The sequence below is a fragment of the Podarcis gaigeae genome, assembly GCF_964106915.1.
Source record: "Podarcis gaigeae genome assembly, chromosome: 13".
Classification (NCBI taxonomy): Eukaryota; Metazoa; Chordata; class Lepidosauria; order Squamata; family Lacertidae; genus Podarcis; species Podarcis gaigeae.
The window spans coordinates 6,986,805-7,001,659 of record NC_139689.1 but is presented as its reverse complement, the minus strand read 5'-3'; the positions used below and the strand labels follow the sequence as shown (position 1 = coordinate 7,001,659).

Here is a 14,855-nt window from a genome sequence, read left to right as displayed (position 1 = left end):
TAAAAATCTATTCATGTTTAATTTCTGCCTGTTGCCAGGCACAGCGCAGCAACCCTATTCTCTCTGTTCAGCAAATGGGCAGCACATGATGAGGACGGCAATGTCAGGATTAAATTTGCTGTTCAACTTTATTAATTGGATTATATTAATGCTACATCTTATTCAGTGAAAGGGGCTGGAGATAAAGCCTTTCAGTTCAACCGAGAATCTGAAAACCTCCTCACTCTTCATCATGAAGTTTCTGGAAGAGAGAAGCATAGAAGGAAAGGATGAAGGGGGGAAAATTAAAAGGAGGAGAGTATGATGAGCACAGAAATAAAACAAGAGAGACAGAAGCAGGATGCAACATTTATAAGGGTAGGAGATGTTCTCTGAAATCACCTTTGCTGCTATGAAAACGTGCATATGTATTCATGCCCTAGGGAAAAACCTCCTAAACAATTCTGGAACTTTTTGTTGTATTGGAGAAAAGCTAGCTTTAAGCAGGGGGGTCTATTGGCTAATGCCAATGACATCACCAACATACCAAAAGCTACCTCCCAACATTTTGGAGCAGCTCTCCAATATGTTAACATTTTTGACTCGGAGAAGACCCATTGAAATGAATTACCAGGACTATTAATTTCGGTGGATCTACTCTGACTAAAAGTTACTTTACCTTTGTGAATTTTGGGAGGGAGGGATGGGGGTGAATGTGCAGGGGGTGGCGCTTAAGTGAAAATGCGCAGCCTGATTCACTGGAATGGAAAGGGGACGCCAAAGGCTTGTTCACACAATATGCTGAACCCAAGCTGGTACAAGCTGCCTCTACACATGCACAAGTGTTTGCGTGAAAGGGCATACACTCGTTGATTTGTGCAGCACATTGAGCGGTAGAGGTTAGAGCATCAGACTAAGCACTGGAAGATGAGGGTTTGAAATCCCCGCTTGGCCATGAATCTCACTGGGTGACTTTGGGTCAGTCTCTGCCCCTCAGCCTAACCTACCTCACAGGGCTGTTGTTGGAGATTAAACGAGGGGGAAGAAGAAGAAGGAGAAGAAGAAGAAGAAGAAGAAGAAGAAGAAGAAGAAGAAGAAGAAGAGTTTGGATTTGATATCCCGCTTTATCACTAACCTAGGGAGTCTCAAAGCGGCTAACATTCTCCTTTCCCTTCCTCCCCCACAACAAACACTCTGTGACGTGAGTGGGGCTGAGAGACTAGAGCAGAGACGCGGACCCGGTTCACCAGATTACGAGTTCACCGCTCTTAACCACTACACCACACTGGCTCTCCCACACTGGGGAGAACAGCTGCGTAGACCACCTTGAGCTCCAAGGCAGGGTATAAGGCAATTAATAACGAAATGATAATAATTTGTGTACACAGACTGTACATGCATTGCACGTCACGTGCACAACTCAGTTGTTTGTGTACCCAGATTGCGGCCTGTCTGAATGTAATGTGTGAACAGGACAAAGGGCAAGTTGGGGGTCTCTCCCCAGAGCCCACCTGCCCCCCTCAGCTGGCCACGACACTCACCTTCCCTCCCACATCGCGGGTCTTGGCCTTCAGCTTGTTGACTTGGGACTCGGCGATGTCCGCCCGCTCCTCGGCCTCATCCAGCTCGTGCTGAACCTTCCGGAACTTGGCCAGGTTGCTGTTGGCCTGCTCCTCCTGCGGGTGGGGCAGGGGGTAGAGGGGAAGAGACGGTGGGAAAGCTCAGAAAGGGCAGGAAAAATGACCCAGACTTCTCGATGAGCGAAGGTTGCAGTGGCTTTGGGAAGGCAGCATGAGGGTTGGGAGTCAGCTGTGCCAAAAAAGGCTTCGAGGGCCACATGCGGCCCTCGGGCCACACCTTGGAGAAAGAACATTGGGAAGAGCTGACATAGAAGTTTAGGAAATCTTGCCTGGCAAAGGATAAAGGGTAGGCAGCGATGGCCCCCTGCTTCGATGGGTTTGAAAGAGGATTAGGCAAATTCAAGGAGGGGAGGGCAATAAAGTCATAGGCAGTAATGCTTCTGAGTGCCAGTTGCGGATCCAGTAGGATCCAGCAGGATCTCCTTATGTTCTTAAGGACACCACAGTGGGTGGTGTTCATCAGACCTGCGTGACCCACTGCAAGCATTGGGGAGGAGAACGGAAGGTATTTACTGATCCACTTGTAAGAGAGACGGAACTGGGAAAAAAGCACGTGGTTACTGTATTTTTCGCTCTATAAGACGCACCTAGTTTTTAGAGGGGGAAAGCAAGAAAAAAAAATTCTGCGCAGAGCATGTAAGCGGCTCTTGCTTTTCGCGCTTTAAACCCTTCCGTCCCTCCTCCCGCTTTGCTGAGAAGCCAGCAGAGCAAGAGCGATAGCTGCGCAGCGCCTCTTCTTCTGCTGGCTTCCCAACAAAGCGGGATGAGACGAAAGGGAGCCCTTACAAGGGAGCGCTGAGCAGAGCCTGGGAGCGGCTCTTGCTGGCTTTTCTGGGAGGTGTGGGAAGGGACAGAGGGCAGCCCGTCAGTTCCTTCTCCCACCTTGCGGAAAAGCCCCCAAGAACCGCACACACGCTCCGCACGGCTCTTTAAAGGGAGCGCTGAGCAGAGCCTCCCGCCTGCATTCGCTCCGTAAGACGCACACACATTTCCCCTTGCTTTTTAGGAGGGAAAAAGTGCGTCTTATGGAGCGAAAAATACGGTAATTCACCAGACTGTCTGAAATTTCAGCCAAGGGTTTCCAGATTAACTGTGTGCGTCCTTTACCACCACCGAAACATTACAACCTGCTTCATTTCATCACCTTCCACCCAACCTGACCTGTAGAACTTGATCATGAAAAGCCAGCTAAGGTCTTGCAAAGTTTGTTCAGAAGACTTCAAATGAGAGCCACTAGTTGCTCAGGTTCAGGGAAGTTTTATCCTGCAAAGGAGCTCACGCACCATAAGGCCGGCTGTTTATACAGTCTCGCAAACTGTATCTTGCAAAGCATCAGGCAACCTTAGTTCAATCTAAGCATCCTGGCAGCTCAGGTTTAGCAAAGCTTTTCTTGATTTGCCAAGGAGTAGGTGCTGTGGAAAGTGCTGTAATTTGACCTAGTGGCTATTATGCAGCCATTGTTTTTGACAAGGCTGGCCGATAACTGTGGAGAGAAGCTAGGCACTCACAGCTTCCTCTGCCTGTCTCTTGTAGGCCTTGACCTTCAGCTGCAACTTGTCCACCAGATCCTGGAGCCTCAGCAAGTTCTTCTTGTCCTCCTCAGTCTGCAGATGAGGAGAAATGGGAAGGAAAATGGGGGAGAAACCGTCACTTGGCATCTACAACTGTTTCTCCATAAATTGGTTCGCTTGTAACACCAAACCGTGGTTTAAACTAACGCCATCTGACAAACCATAGTTTGCAAGTAGCCACCAAACCAGGATCCGAAATCAAGTTTTGAAGCTGGTTTGCAAACCGCACTTTGGGCAGGCAGTGTCTTGGGATTACATCTGAGTTTACAAAATGAGATTTGGAATAGTACTCCTGCCCTTGGAGGTAACTATTTTGGCTAGGGTAAGAAGATTCTCAGAGAAAAAAGAAACTGCACAAACAGCCATTTTGCCTGTAAACCTAGAACGCAGGTTTGGTGTGTAAATGATGGCATAAATCACAGTTTGGAGTTACAGCTGAACCAACCCTATGTGTAACTTTCTATAGGTAAAATCGGTGCTTTTTTTCCCTTAAAAAATGTTTAGGGGTACTCTCATTTTGACTCAAGAAAATCACCATTTTATAGTTCAAATCGAGAAAAATAAATACAGTAAATGAACAAAAGTACAAAGATTTACAAAATGTTTAGGCATATGCATCCCCCTGCGTCCCCCCAGAAAAAAAACACTGGGTAAAATCATCTTTGGTGTGCATACATATGCAGCGAACCTCCAGCCTGACTCAGATGTGCTTGCACTTTGCAAAGTCTCCTGATCAGAATTTCCCTTGACTTTCCAAACTATGGAAATCAGTTAATTTAGGAATTTTAAAAGAATCAAAACTGCAAGATGAGATCAAATGTCACCAGTGAATACTTTGTGTTATGGTTCTAGCATTCATCCACTAGCCTTAAGATTTGCTTTCTTTTAAAAGTATCCATGGGATTTTAAAAAAAGAAACAACAGCAGTGGCTTTTTTTAAAATAAAGAAATTTGTCCAAATGTTGAATTTCTGCAAAACTTCATTTGTATACTGCTTTCTGTTTACAATGAAAACACCAAAGCAGTTCATGTAGTCCTAAAACCACAACAAAAGTATTAGGTAATAAAGCAATGGTGAGATGTGAATTTATATTGTCTCTAACAATGTAAACAGATAAATGAAACCTGGCTACAGCCAGCCTGCTGATCCTCTGCCATAAGGGGGAGGATCCAAATGTGGCCCCCAGAACTCTCTAGCTGACCCTTGAGTCCCTCCCCAAGCCACACCCCTTGAGGGCTTTGGCCTGGCTGAGATGTCTCCTTGATCTCTAATAATGCTTCTTGTTTTCCTGGAGGAAGAGAGGGCACAGAGATGTATGTGTAGAAACCTCTGACTTTTGCAATGTAACCTCTAGTGCAGGGGTAGGCAACCTAAGGCCTTGGGCCGGATGCAGCCCAATCGCCTTCTCTGGGAATCAGTGTGTTTTTACATGAGTAGAATGTGTCCTTTTATTTAAAATGCATCTCTGGGTTATTTCTGGGGCCTGCCTGGTGTTTTTACATGAGTAGAATGTGCCCTTTTATTTAATAATGCATCTCTAGGTTATTTGTGGGGCACAGGAATTCGTTCATATTTTCTTTCAAAATATAGTCCGGCCCACCACATGGTCTGAGGGACGGTGGACCGGCCCATGGCTGAACAAGGTTGCTGACCCCTGCTCTAGTACAAAAGGTGAGAGTTCCGGCCGCTGCCCCTAGCCCTGCCCACCCCTGGCAGGTGACCCCCTGAAAAGAAGTTCCTTATAATGGAATGCAGCCCTCCAGCTGAGAACGGGTCCCAATTCTGCTCTACGCCTCTCCTGTGTATTTTCCACGCTGGCCTCTTCTATGCTCAGAGAAGATACGATGCACCTTGATTGCCATATACTTGATTTTGCCGCATAGCCTCGCAGCGCCCCCAGCTCATCCGGCTGGACGCCACCTGAGCCCCCGCACCTGGTAGGTGAGCTCCTTGATGCGCCTCTCGCACTTGCGCATGCCCTTGACGGTCTCGCCGTTGCGCTTCTGCTCCATCTCCAGCTCGTTCTCCAGCTCCCGCACTCGGGCCTCCAGCTTCTGCAGCTGCTTCTTGCCGCCCTTCAGGGCCAGCTGCTCAGCCTCGTCCAGCCGCAGCTGCAGGTCCTTGATGGTCTGCTCCATGTTCTTCTTCATCCTCTCCAGGTGAGCGCTGGTGTCCTGCTCCTTCTTCAGCTCCTCCGCCATCATGGCCGCCTGGAGGAAGCAGAGAATTACCTCAGCCTGGCAAACCCAACGCAGGCCTTAAAAATCCCGAGGGGAAGAGGTGAAGGGGGCAGAAGCCCATACTCCTCTCTTAAACAGGCGCTGCTACACCAAACCCCTGACCCTTCAGCCTTCAGTTGTTGGCGGTCCTTTGCTGAGACAACATCATCTTTCATGGCTCAGCCAACAGGGCCCACTGGGAGCTGTCTGTGGTCCTGAACCTGACTGGGCTTGTGCAAATCCCAGCAGAACAAGATAGATGGCTAGAGGGTCAATACTTGCGAGGACAGGCAATTAGTGAAAGGGAAGGGGCAGAACCAAGCTTTAGGGTCGCTGGTTGTGGACCCCACCTTTCCATGATCTGATTTGTACTCACATCCGTGATGGCCTTCTTGGCCTTCTCCTCAGCGTTCCTGCACTCCTGAATGGCCTCCTCCACCTCCGACTGAAGCTGCGACAGGTCAGTCTCCATTTTCTTCTTCTGGTTGATGAGGCTGGTGTTCTGAGGGGAGATGGGTGAGTCAGAATGAGAGAAGGTGGAGTAGCGTCATGGAATGTATTCGGCCAAATGTCCACCTGGTCCATCATTCTGTTCTCACAGCAGCCGACCAGATGCCCATTATAAGAAGCCAGCAAGCAGGGTGTTAGCTCAACGTACTGGTGATTCCTAGAAATGGGCAGATTCAGAGGCACACCGCCTCCAACAGTGGCTAGTAGTCATTTCTGGTCAATTCAGCTCAGATCCCATTACTTGGGTATGTGAAATTGGGAGTCAGGAGTGGGTAGCACAGCTGCCCCTCTGTGGCTTCATCAGTCCCTCAAACCAACTGGAAGGTGATCTGGGTGGAGTGGAAGAGAAGAGGCAATGACAAGGAAGACATAGAGGAGCAAACACAGCTGGAGGATTAAGTGGCAGCTGGCTGAGCTTCAGTAGCAGGCTGCAAGCTAGAGGAAGATGAGGATGAAGGGGCAGGAGGAGAGGCTATCACTGGACGCTAAATTGAGGGGTGAAAGATGGAGGCAATGAAGGAGATGAGAAGATGGAAGGAGGGGAAAGAGAGCGACAGGCAGAAATGGAATTGGCAAGCGGAAGGGCGAGAGAACTGGGGCAGGAAACCCCACTGGGGAGTCAAAGAGGAAGAGATGGAAGAGAGGGGATAGGCAGGGACTCTACACTCCAGAAAACCTCAGGTCTCCACCCCCATCGTTCTGCCGGGATGCTGAGGTCCAGTGCCGAGGGCCTTCTGGCGGTTCCCTCATTGTGAGAAGCAAAGCTACAGGGAACCAGGCAGAGGGCCTTCTCGGTAGTGGCAATAAACAACAACCTGACATTCAGAAGGCATCTTAAGGCAGCCCTGTTCAGGGAAGTTTTTAATGTGTGACATTTTAGTGTATTTTGGTCTCTGTGGAAGCCGCCCAGAGTGGCTAGGGAAACCCAGCCAGATGGGCGGGGTACAAATAATAAATTGTTGTTGTTGTTGTTGTTGTTGTCTCGGTTCAGGCAGAGGAATTCTGTAGTCCAGAAAATGAACCAAGGGCAGGATCTCACAATGGCAAGAGCACCCAAGTTCACAAGACTGTGGGACTCACCTGGTCTTTGCAAGTAACAGCACCCTGTCGTTCTGCAAAGGGAAGGTATCAGCCCCCTCAGATTAGTGTTTGTTTTTACATATGAAATCAGGGTCATCCCCTCTTCACCTGGGAGTGGAGGAGCTGCACCCGCTCGCTGGCCTCGATCAACTCCTGCTCGGCAAGTTTCCGGCCGCGCTCTGTTTGCTCCACCACGCTGCGTAGCTCTTCGAGCTCGGCCTGCAGCAGGGAGTTCCGCCTCTCTGTTATGGCAATGTTCTCCTTCAGGTCTTCGTTGGCTCGCAGGGCGTCATCCAGTTGGATCTGGTTGTCCTGGGCAACCACACACACACACACACATTTATATTGTTTCAAGCTGTAAGTACAATTACAATTTCCGAGCACAATTCAAAGCGTTGGTGCTGACCTTTAAAGCCCTAAACAGCCTCGGTCCAGTATACCTAAAGGAGCATCTCCACCCCCATCGTTCTGCCCGGACACTGAGATCCAGCTCCGAGGGCCTTCTGGCGGTTCCCTCATTGCGAGAAGTGAGGTTACAGGGAACCAGACAGAGGGCCTTCTTGGTAGTGGCACCTGCCCTGTGGAACACCCTCCCATCAGATGTGAAGTAAGCAGCTATCTTATCTTTAAGAGACATCTGAAGGCAGCCCTGTTCAGGGAAGTTTTTAATATTTAATGCTGTACTGTTTTTAAAGCTTGATTGGGAGCCACCCAGAGTGGCTGGGGAAACTCAGCCAGATGGGCGGGAAATAAATAAATAAATAAATAAATAAATAAATAAATAAATAAAATAATAATATAAGTAAGCCTCTTTCTTCCCATGGCAGGTATAAGCCTCCTCATAAATACCTCCCCGCCCTTTTGTGTGGGGCTGTGTGAACCTCCCCTGCCAGCCCCTCATGCTGTGGTCCACTGAGGAGGGACAAAGGCCTCGAGCCTCGTTACCTTGAGGTGGGTGTGGGCAATCTTGAGGTGTTTCTGGGCCTCAGCTGCCACCCGGTTGGCTTGGCTGAGCTGGATCTCCATCTCGTTGAGGTCGCCCTCCATCTTCTTCTTGACCCTCAGCGCCTCGTTGCGGCTGCGGGTCTCGGCGTCGAGGGAGGCCTGGAGCGAGTCCACCATCCTCAAGTGGTTGCGCTTGGCCTGCTCCATCTCCTCGTCCTTCTCGGCCAGCTTGCGCTCGATGTCGGCCTTGATCTGGTTGAACTCCAGCTGGGCCCGCAGGATCTTGCCTTCCTCGTGCTCCAGAGAGGCCTGGAAGGTCAGGAAATGATGGTGTAGAGCGAGAGGACAAATGGATGAGGGAAGAAGAGGAAGGAGAATAGGAGGAGACAAGACTGGAGGTTTGATGGTGTCAAGATCCAGCTTCTTCCTCAACTCAAACTCTATCAGATAGGGCAGCTGCTTTCTGGTGGGCCAGGGCTCTATCATGTCAACAATTACACAGTTGTTTCTATTTGGGGCCTGTTCTCCAGAATTGCTCATTATTTTTACAGGAAAGTCCTCAAGACAATGTTGATGTCAAGTCATTGCATTCCAGTATTTTCGTCTTGGGTTTCCCCCTGACCTGATTTGCGCCAATGGAATGCATCTGATATGCCAACCTGCCCAGTACAGAGGGGCAAAGCAATGTTGAAACCTTTAAGGACTAAAAGGTAAAGGTAAAGGTACCCCTGTCCGTACGGGCCAGTCTTGACAGACTCTGGGGTTGTGCGCCCACCTCACTTAAGAGGCCAGGGACCAGCGCTGTCCGGAGACACTACCGAGTCACGTGGCCAGCGTGACATCGCTGCTCTGGCGAGCCATAGCTGCACACGGAAACGCCGTTTACCTTCCCGCTAGAAAGCGGTCCCTATTTATCTACTTGCACCCAAGGGTGCTTTCGAACTGCTAGGTTGGCAGGCGCTGGGACCGAGCAGCGGGAGCGCACCCCGCCACAGGGATTCGAACCTTTCGATCGGCAAGTCCTAGGCGCTGAGGCTTTAACCCACAGCGCCACCTGCGTCCCTGGCGCCACCTGCGTCTTTAATTAAACACTTCCTGTTTGCAATTTCTGCTCATTTTATGGTTTCTTTTGGGATGTGGCTAAAGAGAAGTGATGAATCGCTCCTTGTTGGCTTCTGTTCCCTACCTTAGGGTGCTAGTGGGCCTACAAATCCTGTTTATGCAGACATAAAGGGGGGGGGGGGAATCAACACAAGTAAACTGGCAATTATAGTTCTCACCCCCCAGGTGAGGAGCAGAGGTTGCCGAAATAAGGGGCAATTCATCACTTATCCCACAGTCAGGATGTACAGAATGGGGGGGGGGGGAGAGAGAGAGAATAGACAGAACCAGAATGGAGGAAGAGTTTAATGAATGTTGCAGGGGACCTTTGTGCTGTGAGAGTTTTTTGTAAACATGATGGATGATCTTGGTTATGCGGTGGGCACTATTAAAATAATATAGAGCTATACTGTTTGTGCAGAACCTCAGTTTCCAGATATTTCCGGGAGGGAGGGAGGGATAAAGGCCCATAGCTCTGAGCAGGAAATGTTAGGAAAAGCTTATTTGGCCCCCAGAGGTCCAGACTTCAAGTGGTGCCTCTTGCCGTAAAACAACAACGATAAATAACTGGTTGTTTGCTTTCCTTTCATGGTGCCCCAAACTGCCCCCTCTCAGCCTGCCTCATGGCGGAGCAGACCGTTGGGCTAGGAATAATTTCTCAACTGCCAGGGTTCCTTGTGTGGGGAAACTGTGGTGATTAAAGTGATAGGGGAGGGGGACGGAAGTGAAGAGGAGGTGCAGAGAAAAGAAGTAGAAGCACAGATAGGAGGACAAGGAGGGGCAAAGGCTGGTGGTTAAGGGAGAACGGCGTTTGGGATCACCTCAGCCTCTTCCAGAGCTGCCTGCAACTCCATCTTCTCAGCCTCCAGCTGCTTCCGGACCTTCTCTAGTTCGTGCATGCTCTTGCCCCCCTCGCCCAACTGCTCAGTGAGATCGGAAATCTCCTCTGTGGGGAGAGAGGAGGAAGCGGGAGACTTGGCTCAGACCGGAGAGAAGGATAAGCTCAAGTGAGGGATAGGTTGTGAAGCAGCAAGGCTTTGCCGGAGGCCTCGTCCTCACCCTAACTCACCCTGCAAGTTCTTGTTCTCTCTCCTCAAGGTCTCCAAGTGCTCCAGCGACTCCTCGTAGGCGTTCTTCAGCTTGAAGAGCTCGGTGCTGAGCGCCCGGGACTCCTTCTGAGAGGCCTCCAGCTCTGCCTGGGTCTCCTCGTATTTCTGCTTCCACTCCGAGAGGATCTGAGGGGACGGAGGGGAAAGAGGGCAAACAAGAACAAAAACTCTAACTTGAGCTGGAGGACATGATCCTTGTTTCACTCGGAATTGCGCCCATTTCCCTTTCTCACTCACTTTGTCGAAGTTCCTCTGCTTCTTGTCCAGGGCAGCTGCGGCCGCGTTTGAGCGCTCCACGTCCACCATGAGGTCTTCGATCTCGTTCTGCAGGCGGTGCTTGGTCTTCTCCAGGGAGGAGCACTTGGCATTCACGGCCTCCACCGCCTCCTCGGCGTCCTGGAGGCGCTGCGCCAGCTTCTTCCTGACATGCAAGGTTTTTTTTGGGGGGGGGGGAGTGAATCAATTATTACCGCAGGAGGGGCTGGCTTCCTTCCTCAGTCTACGGATGAGGGAGAGGAGGAACAGCAGAGAGAAAATGGGCCTCCACAATGACCTCGCCAGGTCGCTCCAGGAAGTTGTCTCAATGGTCTTACCTCAGGGGTGGGGGACCTTTCTTTTCCCAGTCCGGGGGCCACATTCCCTTGTGGCCAACCTTCCGAGGGCCGAATGCCAATGATTCGGGACAGAGGCAAAAGCAGACGGGCCAATGGCTTCGATTCTTACCTTTGTACTGTAGGCTGCATTCCAGCCATACAGAAGTCAGAGGGTTTTATACACACTGAGAGAGAGGAGGAACAGAGGCTGCTGGGGGGCACATGAGGGTCCCCCACCCCTGCTCTCCCTGGGACAGCAGTCATCATAGGGGGGCAGAGTGTGGCTGCACAGGTGAGGCCCACAACTTGTGTGTCGTACCCCCAGTTCTGCTCTTTTGGCCTCATTGGGCACAGTAAATGTAACCCCCACCCCGGCCTCCAACACCGCAGCTCCTCCTACCTCAACCTACCTTAGCGCCTTTTTTGTTTTGTTTTTTTAAGTGGGGGATTTCTCCTCCAACCAACAAGCTTTTTGCTCGTCTTATACGCTGCCATTTTAAAATATAACCCGAGCCAAAAGCTTCGCCGTTAGAGGAACCGAAGAGCGATGTCCGTGGGGCTTTGGGGGGATGGGGACGGGCAGGGCTGGAGGGGGGGCAGTAGTGGTGTGCGAGAGAGTCAGGCCCACAGCAGACCCCAAAGGCTGCCGGGGGGGGGGGCCCACATCCCCGTCTCGAGTGCCAGCCAAGGGAAGGAGTAGGAAAGAAAACCGGCCACCTGCTTCAGCAGCCACCAAAACCCCTGATAGGCCAGAGGAGGCTGTGTGGCTATCAGAGCGGTCAGGTCAGGCCAGGCCTCTTTCTTTGGTCTGAGCCTCCTGCTGCTCAAATGCCTTGGCTTGTCCATCTCCGCCTGGACCCTTGAGTCCAGACGCCATTCCGCAAGAGCCAGGCAGGCCTGTGAGCTGGCAGGGCTGAGGTAGACATCCATTCCAGACCTTCTCACTTACTTGGCCTCCTCCAGCTCCTCCGTCCTCTGGATGGCATCAGTCTCGTACTTGGTCCTCCACTGCGCCACCTCGGAGTTGGCCTTGGACAGAGAGCGCTGGAGCTCCGCTTTGGCCTCTACTTCTTCCTCGTACTGCTCCCTCAGAAGGTCGCAGTCATGGCGGGCCGACTGCAGCGCATGCGCCAGAGCATTCTTGGCCTGAGTGAAGGACGGACATGAGAAAATTTGGTTGATCTCTCTCAACACCTGCTTCATGCCTTCTCCCACTGCAACCTCTGAATCCTGAATCCCCCTGATTCTCATATTCCACTGATTTTCCCTCAGGTTCCGATCCCTGACCCACAGTTCCTGCGATTATCTCGTTCTGCTTTCTCTCAGCGTCCCTCTGCCTCAGACCTACAGTTCTCATGGCTATTTTACCTTGGCCTCCTCTTCCAGCTGCCTCTTCAAGTCCTCCATTTGCTGGGTGTATGACTGCTTCCCTCGAGTGAGCTGAGAAATGAGTGCCTCCTTCTCTTCGAGTTGGCGGGCGAGTTCTCCTGAGGGGCAGGGAAGACGGCATGTTTGCTTCTGCAAAGCTAATGCACTCCATCTGGGGCCCAAGACATTTCGTGGCCTGAGGCGATGGCCAAGATGGCTGCCCACTCTCCATTCCACATATGGAAACCAAATGGACTGGAGGATGAACATTGGCTGAACCTAAAGCCATGTCTAGGTTAGGGGCCCCAATAAAAAGTGAGGGGCAACAAAGAAGAATGCCCCCCAATATCTAACACCTGAGGTGCTCACTATGCCTAAAGGCAGGGCAGCGCTGGATTTTGTTCCCTCTAGGAAAGGAAATAATCAAAAAAGCAGTAGGAAAATGATGTGGGTTTTACCATTTTCCGTCTGGAGTTTGGCCCGCTGTGTGTTGGTGTCGTTGAGGGTCCTCTGGGTCTCCTCAAACTTGGCCCGGTAATCTGCAGCCTGGTCCTCCACGGTGCGACACATCTTCTCCAAATTCACCTGCCAGTCAAGAGGGGAAGGGGTGGAAGGGGGGAAAGGTGAGGAAAGTGAGAGAGGACCGAGGAGGACAGCTCCAGATGCCAGCAAGGCAGCAACATGAGGAAGGTGGGCCAAAACCTTCAAGCAAACAGGCCACATGCTGCCCTTTTAATCTTAATCGGGCTTAACTGAGCCCCTCAGTTCAAAGGAACATGCTGGATTTGTACACAGTGCTCTGGACAATACGGTGTTTGCCGGGTCACTCGGTTGGCTTGCATATGTCATTTGGAGACAGTCCACCAAAGGACATCCCCTTGGCTCAGCTTGATCTCTAGAAGGTATCAGGATAATACCTTCTCAGCTTCCACCTCTCCCCAGCTTCCACCTCCAGGTATCCAGGTACCCCTTTGAGCTAACTTGAGCTCCTCCTCCATCCATCCAGCACCTTGGCTTTCAGCAGCTGCTCCATGTTGGAGCCCACGTCGTCCAGCTCCAGCTTCAACTCGCTCTTCTCCTTCTCCAGCTTCTGCTTCACGCGCTGCAGGTTGTCAATCTGTTCCCCCAACTCGGCCACCGAGTCGGCGTGCTTCTTGCGGAGCGTGGCCGCCGTGGCCTCGTGGTGGAGAGTGGCCTCCTCCAGGTCGCGCCGCATCTTCTGGAATTCTGCCTCCCGCTTCTTGTTCAGCTCCACCTGCACGGTGGTGGCCCCGCCGGCCTCCTCCAGCCGCTCGCTGATCTCCTCCAGCTCCCGCGAGAGGTCAGAGCGCTGTTTCTCCACCTTGGCCCGGGATGCGCGCTCCGCCTCCAGCTCCTCTTCCAGCTCCTCGATCCGTGCCTGGATCACAGAAAAAAAGAAGACGGGTCCCTCAATCCATCCAGCATATTGGCTCAGGGGCAAGACCCTTTGGGTGGCAGGTGGCTTGTCCCAGGGCCAAACTCACAGGGGGTTGGTTCTAGGTCAGAAGGTGGTTCTAGAACATGAAGCCAAGAGTTGGGGAAAGAGGGAAAGTCCACCCCTGGGCATTTCTAGAGAGGAGAGAAGCTGAAGGTCTAAGCAGGGCACCCACCTGCAGTTCCTTCAACTTCTTCTGAAGCTGTGAAGCCAGGGCCTGCTCATCTTCGATCTTGCTGTTCTGCTGGTTGATGTCAAACTCCTTCCTGAAAAAGGCATTTGGGGAAGTAAACACCACCACCCTCCCATTCCCTTCCCATACCGCATTCATACATCAGATAATCCTCTAGAATACAGATCATCCTCTAGAATAAAATAGCTCACTAGGGAAATGCTGAAGTTGCCCGAGAGCCAGTGTGGTGTAGTGGTTAAGAGCGGTAGTCTCTAATCTGGGGAACCGGGTTCGCGTCTCCGCTCCTCCCCATGCAGCTGCTGGGTGACCTTGGGCCAGTCACACGTCTCTGAAGTCTCTCAGCCCCACTCACCCCACAGAGTGTTTGTTGTGGGGGAGGAAGGGAAAGGAGAATGTTAGCCTCTTTGAGACTCCTTAAAGGAAGTGAAAGGCGGGATATCAAATCAAACTCTTCTTCTTCTTCTTCAGCTGGAGCAGCTGGAGGCGGCAAAAGAGGGAGATCCCCAGTCGCGCCTGCGTTAAATAGGGCAGGCCACGCCTCCCGAGCCAGCCGATCGGCTGTCCAGGGGATGACACGGCCGGGGATTCCCTCAATCACGCAACACCACCTCCTTTTGAAGGTGGAAGTGGATATATCTCCATTTTAACTCATGAGCTATTGCTGCAATCTGCTCCGATTGTATATTTTATCTTTATGAAGGCTGTTTTTATTGTGTTATGTTGTGTGACCTGGTCTTTGACCATAATAAATTATCTATCCCTCCCCCCCCCCCCCCCGTTCTGCATGATTTTCACCTGACCACTGCATCATTCACCAGAATGAGGCTCTTTGGTCTAGACCTGGGCTCTTCAACCTTGGGGCTCCAGGCATGTTGCAATCGTGTCAACAACACCCTCCTTAATCCCTGGGGGGCAGAACTGGACACAGCTCATATGCATTTGTTTTAGATATATATAAGGATATAAAGAAGAGCCTGCTGGATCAGGCCAATGGTCCACCTAGTCCAGCATCCTGTTCTTGCAGTGACCAAATAGATGGCCCAGTGGGAAGCCAACAAGCGCAAGGGCCCTCTCCTCTCCTGTGGTTTCC

At 51.4% G+C, this 14,855-nt stretch overlaps 1 protein-coding gene across 1 annotated transcript in view; it reads right to left on the bottom strand.

Moving 5' to 3' along the window:
* Positions 1-109: 109 nt before the first annotated feature.
* The window catches only part of LOC310830879 (myosin-6-like), a 44,806-nt gene continuing 30,060 nt past the window's right edge, over positions 110-14,855 (bottom strand). The window contains exons 19-33 of the mRNA XM_083710712.1: positions 13,748-13,838; positions 13,126-13,515; positions 12,575-12,701; positions 12,117-12,235; positions 11,698-11,894; positions 10,393-10,576; positions 10,116-10,281; positions 9,868-9,992; positions 7,946-8,254; positions 7,109-7,312; positions 5,787-5,912; positions 5,126-5,401; positions 3,128-3,223; positions 1,521-1,655; positions 110-241 (exon numbers count right to left, since the gene is read on the bottom strand). Coding sequence (XP_083566838.1) covers positions 221-241; positions 1,521-1,655; positions 3,128-3,223; positions 5,126-5,401; positions 5,787-5,912; positions 7,109-7,312; positions 7,946-8,254; positions 9,868-9,992; positions 10,116-10,281; positions 10,393-10,576; positions 11,698-11,894; positions 12,117-12,235; positions 12,575-12,701; positions 13,126-13,515; positions 13,748-13,838 — 2,566 coding nt within the window. The 3' untranslated portion in view covers positions 110-220. The remainder of the gene's footprint in view (positions 242-1,520; positions 1,656-3,127; positions 3,224-5,125; positions 5,402-5,786; positions 5,913-7,108; positions 7,313-7,945; positions 8,255-9,867; positions 9,993-10,115; positions 10,282-10,392; positions 10,577-11,697; positions 11,895-12,116; positions 12,236-12,574; positions 12,702-13,125; positions 13,516-13,747; positions 13,839-14,855) is intronic.